The sequence below is a fragment of the Saccopteryx bilineata genome, chromosome 5, assembly GCF_036850765.1.
Source record: "Saccopteryx bilineata isolate mSacBil1 chromosome 5, mSacBil1_pri_phased_curated, whole genome shotgun sequence".
NCBI classification, from domain to species: domain Eukaryota; kingdom Metazoa; phylum Chordata; class Mammalia; order Chiroptera; family Emballonuridae; genus Saccopteryx; species Saccopteryx bilineata.
Genome location: NC_089494.1, coordinates 178,188,105 through 178,212,212, shown reverse-complemented (window position 1 = coordinate 178,212,212; position 24,108 = coordinate 178,188,105). Strand labels below are relative to the sequence as shown.

General features: G+C 40.3%; 1 protein-coding gene across 1 annotated transcript in view; it reads right to left on the bottom strand.

The window, feature by feature from the left end:
* Positions 1–24,108, bottom strand: part of MANBA (mannosidase beta) — a 165,258-nt gene that overhangs the window by 121,265 nt on the left and 19,885 nt on the right. Inside the window, exons 2-5 of the mRNA XM_066280789.1 lie at positions 21,735–21,829; positions 16,462–16,567; positions 15,460–15,630; positions 7,947–8,070 (exon numbers count right to left, since the gene is read on the bottom strand). Of these exons, the coding sequence (XP_066136886.1) occupies positions 7,947–8,070; positions 15,460–15,630; positions 16,462–16,567; positions 21,735–21,829 (496 nt within the window). The remainder of the gene's footprint in view (positions 1–7,946; positions 8,071–15,459; positions 15,631–16,461; positions 16,568–21,734; positions 21,830–24,108) is intronic.

Below are 24,108 nucleotides of genomic sequence, written 5' to 3'. Positions count from 1 at the left end.
GAGTCATGAAGAAGCAGAAAGCCTAAACAGACCAATCAGCAGGGAGGAAATAGAAAAAACTATTAAAAACCTCCCCAAAAATAAAAGTCCAGGCCCAGACGGTTATACTAGTGAATTCTATCAAACATTCAAAGAAGACTTGGTTCCTATTCTACTCAAAGTCTTCCAAAAAATTGAAGAAGAAGCAATACTTCCAAACACATTTTATGAGGCCAACATAACCCTCATACCAAAACCTGGCAAGGATGGCACAAAGAAAGAAAACTACAGACCAATATCTCTAATGAATACAGATGCTAAAATACTAAACAAAATACTGGCAAACCGAATACAACAACATATTAAAAAATAATACATCATGATCAAGTGGGATTCATCCCAGAATCTCAAGGATGGTTCAACATACGCAAAACGGTTAACGTAATACACCATATCAACAAAACAAAGAACAAAAACCACATGATCTTATCAATAGATGCAGAAAAGGCTTTTGATAAAATACAACACAATTTTATGTTTAAGACTCTCAACAAAATGGGTATAGAAGGAAAATATCTCAACATGATAAAGGCCATATATGATAAACCATCAGCCAACATCCTATTAAACGGCATAAAACTGAGGACTTTCTACCTTAAATCAGGAACAAGACAGGGTTGTCCACTCTCTCCACTCTTATTTAACGTGGTGCTAGAAGTTCTGGCCAGAGCAATCAGACAAGACAAAGAAATAAAAGGCATCCATATCGGAAAAGAAGAAGTAAAGGTATCACTTTTTGCTGATGATATGGTCCTATACATCGAAAACCCGAAGGACTCCACAAAAAGATTATTAGAAACAATAAACCAATACAGTAAGGTCGCAGGATACAAAATTAACATACAAAAGTCCATAGCCTTTCTATATGCCAACAATGAAATATTAGAAAACGAACTCAAAAAAATAATCCCCTTCACGATTGCAACAAAAAAAATAAAATACCTAGGAATAAACATAACAAAGAATGTAAAGGACCTATATAATGAAAATTACAAAACACTGTTAAGGGAAATCGAAAAAGATACAATGAGATGGAAAAATATTCCTTGTTCTTGGATAGGAAGAATAAATATAATCAAAATGGCCATATTACCCAAAGCAATATACAAATTTAATGCAATTCCCATCAAAATCCCTATGAGATATTTTAAAGAAATGGAACAAAAAATCATCAGATTTATATGGAACTATAAAAAACCCCGAATAGCCAAAACAATCCTAAGGAAAAAGAATGAAGCTGGGGGCATTACAATACCTGACTTTAAACTATATTATAGGGCCACGATAATCAAAACAGCATGGTATTGGCAGAAAAATAGACACTCAGACCAATGGAACAGAATAGAAAGCCCAGAAATAAAACCACATATATATGGTCAAATAATCTTTGATAAAGGGGCCAACAACATACAATGGAGAAAAGAAAGCCTCTTCAACAAATGCTGTTGGGAAAACTGGAAAGCCACATGCAAAAGAATGAAACTCGACTATAGCCTGTCCCCGTGTACTAAAATTAATTCAAAATGGATCAAAGACCTAAATATAAGACTTGAAACAATAAAGTACATAGAAGAAGACATAGGTACTAAAATCATGGACCTGGGTTTTAAAGAACATTTTATGAACTTGACTCCAATGGCAAGAGAAGTGAAGGCAAAGATAAATGAATGGGACTACATCAGAATAAGAAGTTTTTGCTCAGCAAGAGAAACTGATATCAAAATAAACAGACAGCCAACTAAATGGGAAATGATATTTTCAAACTACAGCTCAGATAAGGGCCTAATATTCAAAATTTACAAAGAACTCATAAAACTCAACAACAAACAAACAAACAATCCCATAAAAAAATGGGAAGAGGACATGAACAGACACTTCTCCCAGGAAGAGATACAAATGGCCAACAGATATATGAAAAGATGCTCAGCTTCATTAGTTATTAGAGAAATGCAAATCAAAACTACAATGAGATACCACCTCACTCCTGTTAGATTAGCTATTATCAACAAGACGGGTAATAGCAAATGTTGGAGAGGCTGTGGAGAAAAAGGAAACCTCATTCACTGTTGGTGGGACTGTAAAGTAGTACAACCATTATGGAGGAAAGTATGGTGGTTCCTCAAAAAACTGAAAATAGAACTACCTTATGACCCAGCAATCCCTCTACTGGGTATATACCCCAAAACCTCAGAAACATTGATACGTGAAGACACATGTAGCCCCATGTTCATTGCAGCACTGTTCACAGTGGCCAAGACATGGAAACAACCAAAAAGCCCTTCAATAGAAGACTGGATAAAGAAGATGTGGCACATATACACTATGGAATACTACTCAGCCATAAGAAATGATGACATCAGATCATTTACAGCAAAATGGTGGGATCTTGATAACATTATAAGGAGTGAAATAAGTAAATCAGAAAAAAACAAGAACTACATGATTCCATACATTGGTGGAACATAAAAATGAGACTAAGAGACATGGACAAGAGTGTGGTGGTGCCTGACCTGTGGTGGCGCAGTGGATAAAGCGTCGACCTGGAAATGCTGAGGTCGCCGGTTCAAAACCCTGGGCTTGCCTGGTCAAGGCACATATGGGAGTTGATGCTTCCAGCTCCTCCCCCCTTCTCTCTCTCTCTCTCTCTCTCTCTCTCTCTCTCCCTCCCTCCCTCCCTCTCCTCTCTAAAATGAATAAATAAAAAATAAAAAAATAAAAAAATAAAAAAAAAAAAAGAGTGTGGTGGTTACCAGGGGTGGGGGGAGGGAGGACATGGGAGGGAGGGAGGGAGAGAGTTAGGGGGAGGGGGAGGGGCACAGAGAACTAGATAGAGGGTAGCGGAGGACAATCTGACTTTGGGCGAGGGGTACGCAACATAATTTAATGACAAAATAACCTAGACATGTTTTCTTTGAATATATGTACCCTGATTTATTAATTTCATCCCATTACCATTAATAAAAATTTATTAAAAAAAAAAAAAAAAGTCCCATCAATGATTTTGGTATCTTTTATTATCTAGAAAAATAAGGGCTTGAGAGATAATGAAAGTAATTCTTTTTTTTCTTTGATCTAAGTTTTTTCAAATATAAATGTGTTTTCATTATTTTAAACATTAAGAGATGTAAAAACATCATTTAAGAAGCTGATGTTAGGACAAAATCCAACCAATGACCTCATAATATTAAAAAGTGCTGAATTTTAGCAAAAACTATTATAAGGACTGAGAATACTGAAAAGAAAATATCTTTACATATATGCACAAACATAAAGTAAATTAATTCACAGGAATTTCAAGTTAATATTTTAAAAATCTAACAGTTTTTTTGTCATACTATATATACACAATTATACTAGGAAATTAAGATTGGTCATTTGATCTTCAGGGTTAAACTCACTAATTTTGGGGTGTTTTTTTTTAGAGACAGAGACAGAGAGGGACAAAGAAGGACAGAGAGGGACAGACAAGAACAAAGAGAGACAGGCAGGCAGGAATGGAGAGAGATGAGAAGCATCAATTATGTGCCTTGATGGGGGTGGGGGGATACAGCAGAACAAGTGACCCCTTGCTCAAGCCAAAGACCTTGGGCTCAAGCCAGCAACCTTGGGCTTCAAGCCAGCGACCTTTGGGCTCAAGCCAGCAACCATGGGGTCATGTCTATGATCCTATGCTCAAGCCAGTGAACCCACATACAAGCTGGTGATCCAGTGCTCAAGCCAGATGAGCCTATGCTCAAGCTGGCAACCTCAGGGTTTTGAACTTGGGTCTTCTGCATCCCAGTCCAGTGCTCTATATACTGTGCCACTGCCTGGTCAGGCTAAACTCACTAATTTTTTTTTTTTTTTCATTTTTCTGAAGCTGGAAACAGGGAGAGACAGTCAGACAGACTCCCGCATGCGCCCGACCGGGATCCACCTGGCACGCCCACCAGGGGCGACGCTCTGCCCACCAGGGGGCGATGCTCTGCCCATCCTGGGCGTCGCCATGTTGCGACCAGAGCCACTCTAGCGCCTGAGGCAGAGGCCACAGAGCCATCTTCAGCGCCCGGGCCATCTTTGCTCCAATGGAGCCTCGGCTGCGGGAGGGGAGGAGAGAGACAGAGAGGAAAGCGCGGCGGAGGGGTGGAGAAGCAAATGGGCGCTTCTCCTGTGTGCCCTGGCCGGAATCGAACCTGGGTCCTCCGCACGCTAGGCCGACGCTCTACCGCTGAGCCAACCGGCCAGGGCCAACTCACTAATTTTAAATTAAGACATAAATAAGGCCCTGGCCAGTTGGCTCAGTGGTGGAGCATTGGCCTGGCATGCAGGAGTCCCGGGTTTGATTCCCAGCCAGGGCATACAGGAGAAGCGCCCATCTGCTTCTCCACCCCTTCCCCTCTCCTTCCTCTCTGACTCTCTCTTCCCCTCCGGCAGCCAAGGCTCCATTGGAGCAAAGTTGGCCCGGGCGCTGAGGACGGCTCTATGGCCTCTGCTTCAGGCGCTAGAATGGCTCTGGTTGCAACAGAGCAACACCCTGGATGCGCAGAATTTTGCCCCCTGGTGGGCATGCCAGGTGGATCCCGGTCGGGCACATGCGGGAGTCTGTCTGATTGCCTCCCTGTTTCCAACTACAGAAAAATACAAAAAAAAAAAAAAAGACATAAATAAAACATTTGGAAAACCAAAAATGTTCTCTTTTAAGCCTCAACAGGGAAAAAGCAGAAAGTGTCACATAGTCAAATTAGTTTAACCCTTCAGAATTAGTTAGCTGAAATTACTAGATAGATTAGTTCGTTATAGTTACTACTTCTCCTTACTATAGAAACAATATAGGCTCAATATGGAAATTTAGAAAACAGTTGAGCAGAAGAATAAAATACAAACTATCTGTAGTATTAATACCCAGAGATACCCATTGTGCATATTAGTTTCAACCAATCTCATCTCACACTAAATTTTTCAAATAAATATCTTTTATTTTAAATAAAAATTATATGCATGTTCTTTATTATAAACTTTTTTTTTTTTTAGTAAATCTCACAATGCTGGTTTCATAGTATGTGTAAAAAAATACATAAAAGTATCCAGATTGCCCTGGCCGGTTGGCTCAGTGGTAGAGTGTCAGAGAGGCGTATGGATGTCCCAGGTTTTATTCCCAGCCAGGGTACACAGGAGAAGCAACCATCTGCTTCTCCACCCCTCCTTATACTCTCCCTTCCTATCCCGCTGCCATGGCTCATTTGGTTTGAGCGCATCGGCCCCAGCCTCTGAAGATGGCTCCACAGAGCCTCTGCCTCAAGCGCTAAAAATAGCAGAGTTGAGAGGATGACCACAGAGGGGCAAAGTATTGGCCCCTGACAGGGGTTGCCAGGTGGATCCCAGTCGCAATACATGTGGGAATCTACCTATCTCCCATCTCCCTTCCTTTCACTTGAAAAAGAAGAAACAAAAACTATCTAGATTATATTAGTATCTTATTCTCTTTATTATTGTCTAACTTTTAAATATTTCCTTTTTTTTGACAGAGACAGAGAGAGAGAGTCAGAGAGAGGGATAGGGACAGACAGACAGGAAGGAAGAGAAATGAGAAGCATCAATTCTTCGTTGCAGTACCTTAGTTTTCACTGATCGCTTTCTCATATGTGTCTTGATGGGGGGGGGGCAGCAGAGAGGAGGCTACTGCACAGCGAGTGACCCCTTGCTCAAGCCAGCAACCTTGGGCTCAAGCCAGCAACCTTGGGCTTTAAGCCAGTGACCTTTGGGCTCCAGCTAGCGACCATGAGGTCATGTTTATGACCCCTACTCAAGCCAGTGACCCTGCGCTCAAGCTGGTGAGCCCATGCTCAAGCCAGATGAGCAAGCACTCAAGCTGACAACCTCCATGTTTTGAACCTGGGTCCTCCGTGTCCCAGTCTGATGCTCTATCCACTGTGCCACCACCTGGTCAGGAAACTTTTAAATATTTCTATTAATTTCAGTGATAAAAAAATTCTGAAAAAACTCCTAAAGGAAGTTCCTCTCCTAATGCTTTCATAAATTTATGCTTCAATTTTCTTTATTATAGCAAATAAATAAATTTAAATCTATAAAGTTAATCTGCAAAAATATAAAAATTACAGCTTAGTATACATAGTGCACATCCTCTAAACAGAAAACATATTCTCCTCTATGTTAAGTACAAAATAAACTGCAGTCATAAAACATTAAAAATGTTGATACGGGGAATTGATTACATAAAATTTAATTAAATTTTAAGCATCATTTAAGTCAACTGATTTAATTCAAATAAAATCTACTCAATCACTATTGACTAATAAACTGAACTCTAATGACTCATATTTAAGAGGAAATGTTTAGGTTCATATTCAAAAATTGTAATTAAACTAGAGCAGTGTTATTCAAATTTTTTCAGGTATCAGGGTCTCTGAAATTCAGTACTTTTTGCTATCCACCTAAAACACTGATTAAGCTTTGAAACTATTAAATAAATAACTTTTTGAAAACTAGAACCCTTTCTTAAACTAGACCTTATTATAGACACAGGATAAGGAAAATAAGGAAGACGTAAGTTTACAGTTTTTCCTATGGAAAATAATACAATAATTAATAAATAATATAAGAATAAACGCTGTTTTTGTTTTTGTGTACTCACAACGGTAAACCTATTTTATTTTTGCCTTACCCTGTATATCTGAGAAAACCAATGGGTGAGGATGGGGGAGAATGAGCCATTATTTGATTTTAGTAGCACAGTTCAGTTCAGGTTATATCTCTGAAGAATAGTTTGAGAAGTACTTAACTGGAGAGCTAAAACAGCCACATTTATAGGTATAAGTCATATTAGATCTTTTAATGATTTTTCAACATTTAAAAATGCCAACAGTACCAAATGACCTGCTCAATTATCAACTATTTCTGATTTGCTTTTGTTTTCTTCCTTTAGAAAACAAGACTGAATAGCAGTCTTGTCCCCTGGGCCCTAAAGATAGCAAAACTCTTATATTGACACACCACATTCCTGTTTATTGATTTCATCGAATTAGGCATACATGGAATTGGACTGAGCATCATGAGCTATCCTTGAAGATTCACCTTCATTCACCCCGATTTCCCTAACTTCTCAAATCCTCATGATCTTTGGTTTTCTGAACTACTGGGGTTCTCATCCCAGAAGACCATTACGCAATCTGTTCCATTCCGTAATCGCTTATATCTCCCCCTCCTGCCCAATCAACATGCAGGAATGAGATACTTTATTTCTTTCCTGTGCCAAACAAATACAGTGCCGGCAAAGAACACAACTAATATTTGACAGCTTTTCACTGATTCACTGACATCCATGAGATTTCTGAGCTTTTAATCAATGCTCCCTTCTTGTGAATTGTTCCTTCAACTGAAAAAGTAGTATGTTTTACCTTATAAGACTTTCTTTATGCCTTATTTGCCTTCCAGTTTATTTTTAACTCTTAACAAGGCTGGTGTGTCGTGGCCATCGGAGGAGAAAATGTGCAGTGACAGAAAGTCAGCCTGATCATTTGAGCAAACCAAGTCCTCAAGACAGTGGAGTTCTGAAAGTGACCACAGAGGCGAAAAAAGCAGTACAAACCAGCTGGCCCAATTCTTTTAAGAAACAACACCTAGCTTGGGAAAGCTACAGCTATTCACACTTCCATTCTTTCCATTTTTCTTTCTTTTCAAAATGTGTTAAAAAGGTGTTTACCTGCCCACCTACCTGCTTTATACTGTAAATTTTTATGACAAACCACAGTTTGTACATACTTTTAACATTTTAAAATTTAATGTGTCACAAATTTTTTAAAAATAAGCCTCTGAAAAGTAAATTTATATATTCAAACTATAAACCCAATTCTTGCAACACGGAAGAGGACCAAAAAAAGTAAAACAAGAAACTGCATCTCTCAGCTTACCATATATAGGAGAAAAGGTGAAGTAGTTCAGATGACAAATGTTATAGGCTTCAATTCTAACATCCTTCCAGATGCCTTGGGTTGGAAAGGAAGGCCCCCAGTCCCAGCTAAAGGAACACTGCTCCTGTAACAGCAGGGGGGGAAAGAAGACTGATTCTGATTATTATGAAATTTAAACATTATTTTAAAAAAAGAAACTTTGCTTTAAAAATAGCATGAAAGTATATATTAGTTTGCTAGGGCTGTGATAATAAAATATCCCAATTTGAGTGGCTTAAACAACAGAAATTTATTTTCTTACAATTCTAGAAGCTGGAAACCCCAAGACCTAGGTGTTGGCAGGGATGGCTTCTTCTGAAGTCTCTCTCCTAGGCTTGTCGATGCTGCCTTCTCTTTTTTATTTTTTTATTATTAAGTGAGAGGCAGGGAGGCAAAGAGACAGATTACCACATGTGCCGCAACTGGGATCCACCCAGCAAGTCCCCTATGGGCAATGTGCTGCCCATTTGAGGCTGCTGTTCCATTGCTTGGCAACCAAGCTGTTTTAGCACCTGAGGTGAGGCTAAGGAGCCATCCTCAGTGCCTGAGGCCAATTTGCTCCAACCCAGCCATGGCTGCGGGAGGAAAAGAGAGAGGTTGAGAGGGACAAGGGAGAGGGTGAGGACTTGAGAAGCAGATGGTCGCTTCTCCTGTGTGCCCTGACCAGGAATCAAACCCAGGACTTCTACAGACAGTTCGACACTCTACAGCTGAGCCAGCCAGCTAGGGCCAAATGGTGCCTTCTCACTGTGGTCTCACAGTCTTTTCTCTGTACGCGTGCATACACCTCTCTATTGTCCAAATGTCCTCTTCTTGTAAGGACATCATACATATTGAATTATGACCCACTCTAATGGTCTCACTTAACTTAGTCACCTCTTTAAAGACCTTATCTCCAGATATGGTTACATTTTGAGCTACTGAGGGTTAGGGCTTCAACATACAAATTTAGGGGGGAGCACAGAATTTAGTTCATAACTGTGTGTGTGTTTCTCCTACACACAGGGTCTAAAATGGCCCACTACGATCCCCTCCTGGTATTCATGTACTTATGGAATCCCTTTCCCTGATTATGGATTAGACCTAGCAAATCACTTCTAATCAGGAGTACTCATCAGAGGCAATAGCTTCCAAATTTAGGTTATAAAAGAATGCACCTTCTGCTTTTCCCACTCTCTCTTGGCCCCAGGGAAAGCCAGCTGCCATGCTGTGAGACAGCTTTGTAGAGAGGCTCAGAAGAATGAGCTTGGAAGCTCATCTGAGGCCTTCCAATACTACATGACGGAGCTTAGACATGAACTTCAGGCCCAGTCTGCCTTGAGATGACCGAAGCCCTGGTCCACAGCTTGACTGCAACCTCAGGAGTGACCTTGAGCCAGAGACACCCAGCTAAGCCACACATTCTTGACAGAAAATGTGACAATTAATGTTGCTTTAAGCTGATAACTTTTGGCATTATTTGTAACAACTCAGCAATAGATAACTATACATAGACCTATGTAACTAGTTAAATTTTGCAGAAATGTTCTAAGAATAGAAATTTATGCACATTTGTTCTTCAAAAGCTTATTACACTGAGGCAACAAAAGTTACTTTTTAGACTTCTCAGAAATATCTCTAAACCTACTGCTGTACAACGAATGGAATGGAATGGAATGGAATGGAATGGAATGGAATGGAATGGAATGGAATGGAATGGAATGGAATGACTACAGAGAATGTTGTATTCAAATGGAATAACTATAAAGAATGAAGAAACATACTGGAAGATTAAGATATTTATAAATGGGCCCTGGCTGGTTGGCTCAGCAGTAGAGCGTTAACCTGGCGTGTGGAAGTCCCAGGTTCGATTCCTGGTCAGGGCACACAGGAGAAGTGCTCATCTGCTTCTCCCCCCTCCCCCCTCTTCTTCCTCTCTGTCCCTCTCTTCCCATCCCACAGCCAAGGCTCCACTGGAGCAAGGCTGGCCCAGTCGCTGAGGATGTATCCATAGTTTCAGTCTCAGGCGCTAGAATGGCTCCGATTGCAGCGGAGTAACACCCCAGATGGGCAGAGCATCACCCTCTGGTTGGCATGCCGGGTGGATCCCGGTTGGGAGCATGCAGGAATCTGTCTGTCTCCCTGCTTCTAACTTTGGAAAAAATACAAAAAAGGAAAAAAGAAAAAAAAAAGATATTTATAAATAGCTTTAAGAAACTGTTGCTAGACTTTCCAATCCCTATTTCCTCCAGGATCAATTCAGAAGTACTTGTTTCTGAAGTTACAGCCCCAAAACAATCAAGTCACTGACACAGGCAGACAGGGCAGACATCTCATCCCGTCTTATCTGGCCTGGCTACCTACCTCTCCTTTCAGACACATTTCAGGTTCCATATTAATTTACAAAGGTTCAAATTCAAAAACAGGAGATGGTTCCCTGAAATTAAATCCTTTTTCAAGCAGAATTTTTCTAATTTCTACTTTAAATTTTTTTTAATTTATTGATTTTAGAAGAAGGGAGAGTGAGAGAGGGAAAGTGAGAAAAAAAATCAGTTTGCTGTTCCATTTAATTGTACATTCATTGGTTGCTTTTTTTTTTTTTTTTTTTTTGTGAGAGGTGAGGAAGCAAAAAGATTCCTGCATGTGCCCCAACCAGGATCCCCGGCAAGCCCACTAGGGGGCAATGTTCTGCTCATTTGGGTCATTGCTCCATTGTTTAGCAACTGAGCCAGTTTTGGGGTTTTTTAGCACCTGAAGCAGAGGCCACAGAGCCATCCTCAGCACTGGAAGCCAATGCTTGAACCAAGCAATGGCTACCAGAGAGGGAGAGACAGAGAAAACGGAGGGGGAGGAGTGAAAAGCAGTGGGTCACTTCTCTTGTGTGCCCTGACCGGAAATCGAACCTGGCACATCCACACGCTGAGCCGACACTCTACCACTGAGCCAACCGGCCAGGGCTATTGGTTGCTTCTTGTATGTTCACTGACCTGAGACTGAACCTGTAATCTTGGCACATCGGGATGATGCTCTTTCCAACTGAGCTACCTAGCCAGGGCCTAATTTCTACTTCTTTAAAGAAAAAGTTATTTTCAAAATACAGTTAATTAAGCCTGATCAGGTGGTGGCGCAGTGGATAGAGCACATAACTAAGACGTGGAGGACACAGGCTTGAAACCCCAAGGTTCCCAACTTGAGTGCGGGCTCACTCGGCTTGAGAACGGGCTCACCAGCCTGAGCTCAGAGTCACTGGCTTGAGTGTGGGGTCATAGACGTGACCCCATGGTCACTAGCTTGAACCCCAGGGTCGCTGGCTTGAGCCCAAGGTTGCTGGCTTGAGCAAGGGATCACTTGTTCTGCTGTAGTCCCGGGTCAAGGCACATATGAGAAAGCAATCAGTGAAGAAATAAGGTGCTGCACCAAAGAATTGATGCTTCTCATCTCTCTCCCTTCCTCTCTCTCTGACTCTGTCTCATTTAAACAATTTAAAAAAACAAAAAACAAAAAATACAGTTAATTAAAATGTGTGAGACAAGAATTCCGTTTTTAAAAAAGAACAAGCACCAGAGCAAGTACTAAGCTTTTTCTGAATGGACAATTTGTAGAATACAGCTTAAGGATTTGGCCAATCTGTTCTTATTTAAGTATTATTTCCTAAGCTCTGTATGAGAGACAAACCCGTAACAAGAAAAAACTAAGAATTAAAACTACTTCATAGCATCCCTGTTGAAATTCGCCATGTTAGGTATCAGCTTCTCATGTTTAGAATAAAACTCATCCCAGGGATATTGATTGAAAAGTTGTTAAGTTCAGAAGGAGGAGGACAAAAATATTCAACATCATCTAAGGCAGACTATTTTCCCCACCAAGGGCAACAAGTCATTTCTACTCACACAACCTCTCCAGATAAAAGTTAACACTCAAAAAAAATTTTGAAGTGCTTTCTATGTGTCAGGCTGGTAGTACATCAATGGACCAATCAGACACAGTCCTTCTGCTTATAGTGCTCACAGTACAGCAAGAAATTCAGGCACTGCATAAATAATTACAAAGGAAACAGGTAACAAAAAATGGGGGAAGGAGGTGTCAAGACAAGATTTTCTGAATTACAGTGACTTTCATATGGAGACTTGAAGGGTGAGTCCCACTTGTCCAGTGTGTTTAGAGGAGAAGAAAGTGAAGAATCACTTTCAGAAATAGCAGTATGTGCAAGAGAATGCGACACCTTCCAGGAAATGAAGAGAGAACAATGGAAGATGTGGGGGAAGACTGGAAAAGTGCTGGTGGGCAGACAGCTAAGAAATTTAGACTTTAGTCTAATGGCAATGAGAAATGGTTGAAGCGTTTTAAGAAGAAAAACTGCTATGATGAACTGGAGGAAGGCAAATGAGGTTGTAGGAATGCCAGTTAAGCAACCAGAGTAATATTTCATGCAAAAAATGATAACATCCTACTTGAGTTCAAGTATGGTAGTAGAAATGGAGTGTGGGCAGATTCAAGAACGACTAAAGAGGTTAACATCCACATCATCAAAAAGACTTAGTCATGGATTGGAAGAGGAAAAATAATGAAAAGGAGGCATAAAAAAATAACTCAGGTTTCTGCTTGAGTGATTGTCCTGTATGGTATTCCATTCAGCAAGACAGGGCGCCTTGGGCAAAGCATTTAGATCCCAAGTGCATTGTTGGGCATACTGAGCTTTAAGTCCTTGTCAATCAGTCAAGTAAAGATGCCAAATAAGCAACTGAATGTCAGATCTGGAATGAAAGAGAGGTCTGAACTGACAACACAATATTAGGAATCACTAGAAACTCAACTGGTTATAAAAGAAATTAGATAAATGCGATAGACTAGAGAGGGTACAAAATGAAAGAATAAAAGTGTGTAGAACAGAGAGAGGACTGAATAATAAGACTCTTAAGAGGAAGAGGTTGGTCTGGATAAAGAGACTTAGATGGAATGGCCTGAGATGTCGATGGAAAGCAAGGATGATGTTGAATATTCCAAACAGGGAAGGTGAGGTGACGGATTCTACTATCCACCCTAGACAGAGAAGGAGGCAGAGATAAGAGAGGACTTGGGTTGATGTGGAGAAAGCAAAGGGTCAAAGAATAGATGGAGAGTAACATTTCTTCATTATCCACTCTACACCTCTATCCACTACCTTCACATAAGCTAAGTTGAGGCATTTTGTCAGCTATACACTTAGAGGTCTATAATTATAAAAATAAGTCTCCAAAATAAATAATATTACCAACCAGCATTTGGAACAACTGGATAGCACATTCTAGTATGGAAAGTGTATTTACATTAATATTTCACTGTATCTTCCAATCAACAATCAGGAAAGAAGGGAAGGATTAGCTCCACACATAGATGATAGACTTGGCTGTGATCCTCATGGGTTTGTAAAGCTAGAATTCAGATCCAGAATTCCAGACCTGGACATTCATCCAGGCCCCTTCCCACTGGATCAGGTCAATCTAGCCAGAAACACCAAGATGCAACTCATTTGCTAGCAAGTGTGTCCCAAGTTTAGTCTTCTACACACAATGAGAGCAAAAACGTGGGTCTGATTCCTGATATCAGTGACAAAGGATTTTATTCTATCTAGATAACCTGAAAGTGTGGTTTAAATGTCACAAAGTGACCAAGAGTAGAGGGATACTATTACATGAATATATGTATAGAATATATATGTACCTTTACCAATGACCTCAAAAGTAAACCTTTCACATTATCATTCAGGAAGTCCCTGTTTTGATAGAAGATTAAAGATTGAAGAGGAGAAGGGGAAAGTTCAACCTCTAGTATTTAAATCACTGTATGCCTGACCTATGGTGCTGCAATAGATAAAGCATCAACCTGGAACACTGAAGTCGCTGGTTCGAAACCCTGCACTGCCTGGTCAAGGCACATATGGGAGTTGATGCTTCCTGCTCTACCGCCCCTCTCTCTTTCTCCTTCCTTCTCTATCTCTCTCTCTCCCCTCTCTAAAATGAATAAATAAAAATATTTAAAGAAAAAAATAAAACCACTGTATCATTTGAAGGGAAGGCATAGCTGAAGTTTAAATAGAAGGATAAGTACACTGTGTTCGATGGAATGCCCGACCTCTCAGGCACACACTGTTCGGTTAGAGTCATATGAACATATGGGTATCAACACAATGATGTCAATCTAGGTAGCCTGAGTCAACTGGAGAGATAATTTTGACCTTAGTTCTTATCTTTAGGAAATATGATTTAATGATAAGTCTATCCAGCCTAATGAGAGCTGTTTAACTTAATCAGAATTTATCAATTGAGTTTCTAGTCATTAAGTACTGAAAAAATACACTTAATATCTTCACAATGAAACCAATAATTGCATTTGTTGTTAAAATTAAATGCTAATTCCTCAAGACATTTAAAATAGAATCATCAGGTAATGCAGTAATCCCACTTCTGGTTATATCATATATACAAAATAACTGAAAGCAGGATCTCAAAGAAATATTTATATATCCATATAACATTATTCAAAATAGCCTAAGATGGAAGCAACCCAAATGCCCATTAACAGATGACTGAATAAACAAAATATGGTATATCATGCAATGGAACATTATTAAGCTTTAAAAAGGAAGGAAATTTTGACACATGCTACAACATTGATGTATCTTAAGAACATTATGATAAGTGAAATAAGCCTGTCACAAAAAGACAAAGACTGTATGATTCCACTTTTCTGAGATATCTAGAGGAGTCAAATCCATAGAAATAAAAAGAATGGTGGTAGTCAGGGGCTTGGAGAAAGGGGAAATGGGGAATTTTTTTTTGCTGAGTATAGAATTTCAGTTTTGCGGGATGAAAAAAGTTCTAGAAATTGGTTTCACAACATGAATATGCTTAATAATACTGAATTGTACACTTAAAATGATTAAGATGGTAAATCTTGTGTTATGTGTATTTTACCACAATTAAAATAATTTTAAATAAAAAATAAAAAACTAATTCAACCATGAATTAGAATAAATCCAAGTCATCTAGCCTTATAAAACCCAAAGAAAAATATCCCCTATAGCTTTTATTATTTTTAGACTTTATTAGAACCTACCAGTAAAATATAAGAACATGTCAGAAAATATATTAATATTTGCAGAAGGCTTCCTAGGAACAAACATTACTAATAAATATAAACCTTAGAGTCTAGTGAAAAGTTTGATAAACCTTAAGGCTGAGAAGTAATCTGTAAAGTTATATTACCAGTCACCTATTTGTCTTTCTTTTTTCCTGATGTCACCTAAGTCCTGAAGCATGCTTTAAGAAAAAACCTAGAAAGACAAAAATTCTCCACAAAAAATTCATATAATCTTTTGGTTCTTATTTTTCTTTAATATTCAAATCGCACTAAGGGGACAAGAAAGAGATGCCCAACTTCCAGGAAGTCTTCATTCTCACACCAGCACATTGCCCTCCCCCAAGGTTAAAGCCCCATCCAATTGCAAGACCATTACCTTTCGAATAAAATTGACATGGCATTCTCCCTTCTGTACACTGGGAGGGCAGTTTGGTGGCACCTGGTAGCGAGTATGAGCTCTGCTCTGCTGGGCCGCATACAACACTGGTGACTGGAAACGCAGCTCAATGAAGTTTACGGCTTTGACCACATGGGTAATATCAAAGCTCTGAATTAAAGGGAAAGAACATGGAAGTAGCCTTGTGTATAAAATTTTACATATAGGCATAGATAAGATGAAAGAAGAGATGAATAAAATAATTGAAATCTTTAGGTTGAGCCTTTTGTAAGAGAAAGCACTTTTCCGAAATAGTGTAACTAAGTTGCTGACTTTGAGTTATAACTGAGTACCTTCTCCTACCCAAACATAGATTTCTAGGTTTCTCCTTGTTTTTTATAACAAATGATGGTCCTAGTAAACAGCATAAGCAGAAAATATATTTATCTCTGTAATGTCTACTTTGGCTATTTACATATGGCCTTGAACTGCCAAGGATTTCCTAGATGCTTCATGACAACCTGACTCTTTGGTATAAATAGCATGTATTTCTAAGTCATAAGTTATTTTTGTTTTGGAAAGTCTACCCCTTGAAAAGGGAAGGAAGATCTGGATATCATCGCATAATGTAATTAGCCCAGAAAGGAAGGAACATTTTCTTTTAAAATGCTGTATCAATTGTCATTTCCCATGAAACTCTGGATCACCAAGTAGCAGAAAAGGGAAAGGCATTTGTTGAATACTTCCCATGTGACCAGAACTGTGCCAATCATTTTATACAATTAGCTTACTAAATCCTCACAGTAACTCTATAGGGTCTGCAGTGTTTTCAGCATCCCACAAATGTGGCAACTGAGAGATAAAGTAACTTATGCAGTGCTTCAAAGAGCGTGTACCAGCCTGCACAGGCAAGTCTGCACTCAGCTTTCCCTTCTCACAGTAACAGTAACACAAACACATGTCAGTGGAGTTGTTTTTAACCCGATGGTACTACATACTTACATATATTTTGAACATGTTGTCTGTTTCCCCAATAAGAACATTATTGAGCAGGACTTTTGCAACTGTATCGACGCCCTCAAAAATCAAATTTACTTTTTGCCATTTGCTAAAATAAGAAAAGATTTATGAAACATGTTTAAAGCATTAACTTAGTTGTCTTTTTTATTAGTTAGTTAAGAACTAAAGGAATATTTTACAGAAAACATACATCCTTAAAAATCAGTTTCCAATTTAATTTTCCAAAATATTAGTTTAACATATTCTTATATTGAGAAGGCTTTATCTTTATTCATATTTCAACATATTCATCATAAAATCATGAGCACGACTTATAATATCCAAGTCCATTGACTTTTTTTCTAGAACTTCATAAAGTTACAAAAAATAAGTTAAATAACAGATACAAAATATTTTCACAAATTATTAAATTTACTGACACTAAGAGAACAAATTAACCGACTAACAAATATCTGTGAGTGAACATTATATGTTCAGCACTCTGCTAAGCCTCACGGGAAACTAAAACAGTCTCTAAATTGAAGAAGTCTGCGGTATGGTTGGCATTCAAGCCTAAAACAGAGAAAACAAAGAAAAAACTTTCAATGTCCTCTACTTTGTAGTATAGTCTTGGACAGACCACAGTCCTTTTAGAGTTTACATCATAAGAAAAGACTTCAAGAAGAAAACAAGAACTTAAGGAAGAACAGAATAAATAAAATGTGGTATAGCCACACAATAATATACAATTTGGCCATTAAAAGAAATGAAGTACAGCAGGTCCTCAATTAATGTTGTTTTATTCAATGTCATTTCATTATAATGCTGAGGAGGAAAAAGTAATCAATTCCTGGCTGGGGCCACTGTCTGTGCAGTGTTTGCATGTTCTCCCTACGTCTGCATGGTTTCTTCTGGGGACTCTGGTTTCCTCCAGCATTCCATAGATGAATTGGCATGTCCAGATTGTCCCAGAGTGAGTGTGGGTGTATGCGAGTGCCCTGTGATGGAAGGGCGTCCTGTGCTGGGTGGGGGTCCCCCAGCCCCAAGGCCCTGAGCTTCCTGGAGACGCTCCGGCCACCTGCAACCCTGAACTGAAATAAGTGAATTGAAAAATCAATTCCTTATTTGTGTTTACTAATCTTTGTTATATGTATGTATAGTTCTTTTTAAAAGCATTATTATTATTTTATTTTTATTATTATTTTCTTCAGTGAGAGAAAGGGAGGCAGAGAGATGGACTCCCGCATGCGCCCGAACAGGATCCACCCAGCAAGCCCACTAGAGGGCGATGCTTTGCTCTTCTGCTCAGCAACCGAGCTCTTCTTAGCATCTGAGGCAGAGGCGATGGAGCCATCCTCAGTGCTCATGGCCAACTTGCTCCAATAAAGCCATGGCTGCAGGAGGGGGGGGGGGAGAGAGAGAGAGAGAAAGAGAGAGCGAGAGAGAAATGAGAGGGAGAGAGGTGGAGAAGCAGATGGCTGTTTCTCCTGTGTGTCCTGATTGAAAATCGAATCTGGACTTCCACAGGCTAAGCCGATACTCTACTACTGAGTAAAATGGCCAGGACCATTTTTATTACTTTATTAAGATTTTATGTATTGATTTTACAGAGAGAGGAGTAGGGGGTGGTGGCAAGAAGTATCAACTCATAGTTGCTTCACTTTAGCTGTTGCTTGCTTTATGTGCCTTGACCAGACAAACCCAGGGTTTCGAACCAGCAACCTCAGAGTTCCGGGTTCTTTATCTACTGTGCCAGGCTGTATAGCTCTTTTTCATTTCCATGTTTACAAATGTTTTGGGTCTCTATTTAGAAGTTTGGTGATGTTTTTGTGACCAGGATTATGCCTTAGAAACTTAACTCTTGTTTATATCAATTCGCCCATGATAAAATAGGGTTTGCTATATGTAGTTTCACTTTCAAGAACCTTTCAAGAATGTTAAGTGAGGATTTACTGTACTTGTGAATGTGACAATACAGATGAACATTAAAAACATTATTATGGTAAGTGAAAGAAGCCAGGCACAAAGGAGCACATATTGTATAATTCAATTTATATGGGATATCCAGACAAGACAAATCCATAAAAAGAAAATAAATAGGTGGTTTCCTAGAACTGGGATGGAGATGGGGGAAAAAAGATGTGGAGAATGCAAAATGGCTGCTAATGGGTATGACTTTCTCTTAGGGTGAGGAAAATGCTCTAAAAGTGATTATAGTGATGGCTGCACAACTTTGTGAATATACTAAAAACCATTAAAATACATATATTTAAATGGGTGAACTGTATGGTATCTGGGTTATATCTCAATAAAGTTGTTATTGTTTAAAAAACAAATAGAAATGCCTAGGAGGAAGGTAGACCCCAAGAGGAAGAGCAAAACAGAAACATGGAATTGCTCACGGCATCCAAAACATTAAGGTACCAGGCTTGATTCAGGCGCAGACCTCACGCTGAGAGCTAAGGAGAAAGCTGGACAAGTCAACAGGGGTGGCGTGGATGCAGGAAGTGGTACAGGGATGGACAACATTAAGCAGTATTTTCACAGACACACAGAGAAGGTTAAACTTGATTTGCCAATCTGAAGGAAGAAACTATTGTTATTGAGCAAGAACGTTACGGTGGCCCTGGCTGGTTGGCTCAGCGGTAGAGCGTCGGCCTAGCGTGCGGAGGACCCGGGTTCGATTCCGGCCAGGGCACACAGGAGAAGCGCCCATTTGCTTCTCCACCCCTCCGCCGCGCTTTCCTCTCTGTCTCTCTCTTCCCCTTCCGCAGCCAAGGCTCCATTGGAGCAAAGATGGCCCGGGCGCTGGGGATGGCTCTGTGGCCTCTGCCCCAGGCGCTAGAGTGGCTCTGGTCGCAACATGGCGACGCCCAGGATGGGCAGAGCATCGCCCCCTGGTGGGCAGAGCGTCGCCCCTGGTGGGCGTGCCGGGTGGATCCCGGTCGGGCGCATGCGGGAGTCTGTCTGACTATCTCTCCCTGTTTCCAGCTTCAGAAAAAGGAAAAAAAAAAAAAAAAAGAACGTTATGGTAAAATCAATATTTTGGGAAGATGAGTCTCATGTTTCTACATAAGAAAAACTGGAAAATAAAAAAACAAGCAAAAGATTTTGTTAGGCAGTTTTCGCCTAATTCCAGGCCCTCACTAATAAAGACATAGGCAAAGGTGAAAACTTGGAAAGGAGAAAGAAGGGTTGAATCAAGAGCAATGCTAGGCGAAAATTAACAGGACTCAGAAACAGACTGAATAGAGGAAGATGAAGAAAAGATATGATGAGACAAAAATACCTTAACCACAGAAGCCGGGAAAATGGTGTTACATTAAGAGAAACAATGAGGGTGTTATAATATAAAGTAAACTTTAAGTGGAAAAGTCTACTGGTTAAATTTTGGATATGTTGAGTTCAAGGTGAAAAAAGAGCCTTAATAGAGGTATGTTAAGTATATTCTAGAAATAAAAGCCTGGACCACAGTAACTCTTGTGATATTAAGTACCATATTCTGTTTCTGTTTCTCTTTTAAAAGGCCAGTAAATAGCTATGGTCAGGTGGGTCAGTGGATAAAGCATCTACCTGGCATGCCAGAGGTAGCAAGTTCCACCCCATTCCCCACCCCCGGTCAGGGCACATACGAGAAGCAATCTACTAAATGGAACTAAGAGAAATAACCAGTTGATGCTTCTCTCTCTCTCTCTCAAATCAATGGAAAAAATTAATTTTTACTTATTGACTTTAAAGAGAGAAGGGAGAGAAAGGGAGGAAAAGGGGAAGGGGGGGGAGAGAGAGAGAGAGGAAAAGCCGGAGAGAGGGGGAGAGAGAGAGAGGAACATCGATCTGTTCCTGTCTATGCCCTGACTGGGGATCACACTGGAGACCTGTGTGCTTTGGGACAGTGCTCTAAACAATCGAGCTATTGCCCAGAGCAATGGAAGAAAAGTTTTTAAAAAGGCTAAGTAGGCCCTGGCCAGTTGGCTCAATGGTAGAGCGTCGGCCTGGCGTGCAGAAGTCCCGGGTTCGATTCCCGGCCAGGGCACACAGGAGAAGCGCCCATCTGCTTCTCCACCCCTCCCCCTCTCCTTCCTCTCTCTCTCTCTCTTCCCCTCCCGCAGCCAAGGCTCCACTGGAGCAAAAGATGGCCCGGGCGCTGGGGATGGCTCCTTGGCCTCTGCCCCAGGCGCTGGAGTGGCTCTGGTTGCAGCAGAGCAACGCCCCGGATGGGCAAAGCATCGCCCCGTGGTGGGCGTGCCGGGTGGATCCCGGTCGGGCGCATGCGGGAGTCTGACTGCCTCCCCGTTTCCAGCTTCAGAAAAATACAAAAAAAAAAAAAAAAAAAAAAAAAAAAAAAAAAGGCTAAGTAAATAATTAGCCAAATAAGACCTATAAAAGGGACAGAAGAATTTTTTTTATTTATGTAGCAATAACTGTAGTAGATAGAATTGAGTTACATTCTGCTTCACAGAACATTACTGAAAACTATAAGATACTTTCCTCATGGTCTCATGACATAATATAAGGCCAATGCCATAGTCTCTAAGGCTGGTTAAAACCAGCCTGAACAAATGATGCACCTCTCATGTACTTGACAATATTACAAATATATAATATATACTCTACTGATTACTGTGAGCAGGGATCAGAGAACTAGCCAGGTCTAGGTGACCATTATAACCACAGGAAAAATTACTAAGATATTATTTCTTTCTTTCTTTCTTTTTTTTTTAGCAAGAGAGACAGACAGGAAGGGAGAGAAATGAGAAGCATCAACTCATAGTTGCAACACGTTAGTTATTCATCGATTGCTTTCATATATGTCCTTTGACCAGGGGTATTCAGCCAAGCCAGTGACCCCTTGCTCAAGCCAGGGACCTTGGGCTTCAAGCCAGCAACATTTGGACTCAAGCCAGTGACCATGGGGTCATGTCTATGATCCCACGCTCAAGTTGGCAACCCCAGGCTCAGCCTGGAGAGCGTGCACTCGAGCCAGAGACCTCAGGGTTTCTAACCTGGGTCCTCAGCGTCCCAGGTTGATGCTCTATCCACTGTGCCACCACCTGGTCAGGCACGAAGACATAATTTCATGACTAATGATTGGTGGCACCATCCTCATATACAAATAAAAATATAAACCATATATTCACTCTTATAGTACAAGACTTTAATCAGATAACTCTCTAATACACAACCTAAAAAACAAGAAATTATTGCAGAAACAGAAAAAGAAGGAAAATGCCAATATAATAATAAATAAGTAGATATAGATGTACACATATACATACCTAATGTCAAAGGGGACTTGAAATTCCTTGCTATAGGTCCAGTTATCCAAGGCGATCCATCTGTATTTAAGGTCATTAAATCTGTAGTAAGGATCCTAGTAATAAAAATTATGGTAGACAATTAAGTATGCAAAACCCAATAAATATACATAAAATAATTTTATTTTTTTATTTTTTTAGCGAAAGAGAGACCAACAGGAAGGGAGCAAGATGAGAAATATCAACTCGTAGTTGTGGCACCATACTTGTTCATTGATTGCTGATTCTCATATGTGCCTTGACTGGGGGCTCTAGATGAGCCAGTGACTCCTTGCTCAAGCCAGCGACCTTGGGCGCAAGCCAGCAACCACAGGGTCATGTCCAGTGGTGGGATTCAGCTGGCTCGTACCAGTTCTGCAGAACCGATACCTAATTTTTTATTGAATTTGGTAAACCAGTTGTTAAAATGGCACTTGTAATCAGGGTTCTCTCTAAGGTGAGTGCCTGGGCAGCCACCCAAAGTGGAAATCACAAATTTATATTCCTTACTCGTTTTTAACGTTCACCTGCACAACAGCGTACTCTAAGCACACGTAGTCATGTTCATTCTGTCCACAGGTGAAAAAATTGCAAGTGAAGATGCCAATCAAGAAGCAATAAGGAAGCATCTTAAATAACACTTTTATTGTTTTTTGTCAGGTATTATTTAATGTTTTTTCATTAACATTTTAAAATTCTTATAACATAATCTAGTTTTGTGTACCTCTTTTATTGTTCTTATTTAAGTATTAACTGCCTGAAATAATAAGCTACTTTTCAGTATATCATTTTTTTATACTTAAAATAGTCATTAGGGCAGAGAACCGGTTGTTAAATTATTTGATTCCCACCACTGGTCATGTCTATGATCTCACGCATTCAAGCTGGCAAGCCTGCACTCAAGCTGGACGAGCCTGTGTTCAAGCTGGCAACCTCAAGGTTTTGATCCTAGGTCCTCAGCATCCTAGGCCAACGCTCTATCCACTGCGCCGCCACTCAGTCAGGCTACATGAAATAAATTTTTTATGATATCACCTTAGGCCCTGGCCAGTTGGCTCAGCGGTAGAGTGTCAGCCCAGCATGTGGAAGTCCGGGTTAGATTCCTGGCCAGAGCACACAGGAGAAGTGCCCATCTGCTTCTTCTCCCTTTCCCTTCTCCTTTCTCTTTTTTTTTATTTTTTTATTTTTTTTTTATTTTTATTTATTTTGTATTTTTCTGAAGCTGGAAACGGGGAGAGATAGTCAGACAGACTCCCGCATGCGCCCAACCAGGATCCACCCGGCACGCCCACCAGAGGGCGATGCTCTGCCCCTCTGGGGCGTCGCTCTGCCACGACTAGAGCCACTCCCTCTCCTTTCTCTTTATCTCTCTCTTCTCCTCCCGTAGCCAAGGCTCCATTGGAGCAAAGTTGGCCCTGGATGCTAAGGATGACTCTATGGCCTCCACCTCAGGCACTAGAATGGCTCTGGTTGCAATGGAGCAACGCCCCAGATGGGCAGAGCATCGCCCCCTAGTGGGCATGCAGGTGGATCTAGATCGGGCACATGCAGGAATCTGACGGCCACCCCCCCCATATCCCCCCATCCCATTTCTCACTTCGGAAAAATAAAAAACAAAAAATAAATTGTATCACCCTAGCTACTTATCACCTAAACATGCAGCACATCTTATCCTCACGGCTAAAGTTCCATCTATTTATGAGACCATTCCCTTTCACACAAAGTTGACTTGGCAGTCTCATACTAAGAATACTAAAATATGTTTTTAAAAAACAAATTCAACAAAATACCTGAAATGAAAGAGCTCTGAAATATAAATCATATAGTTTCATTATCAAAGAACGTGTGGAGATTAAAATTGGCTTTGCTTGTTAGAACCAAACTGAGAACCTCCACGGTATTAGCACTAAATGAAGGGCAGAGTATCTGACGTGTAGCCATCACTCTCTCATTGTAGCAACTGTCTCAGCTGGCCTCCCGGGAAAATCTGTCTCTTCTACTGCCCACAGGTCAGCGAAACTCCCACTCCTTGGATTCACTTAGCGTTTCCAAAGTTATTTTTCACTCAGCTTTACTAAATGAGCACAAAAAGGATCTCTACAGAGACTACACAGGAAGCACAGATATCATCAAACTTACAAACTTCAGTTTTCCTGTATTATCCTGGATGAGGTCAGCAAACTACAACCCACAGGCCAAATGCAGCTCACTACCTGTTTTTGTGCTACTGGCCGGCAAACTAAATATGGGCGTGTGTCAATAAACAAAGTTTTTGTGGAGAACAGCTATGCCCATTCCTTTACACATTATATATATGGGAGCCTTCGTGCTACAGTAGCAGAGTTGAGTAGATATG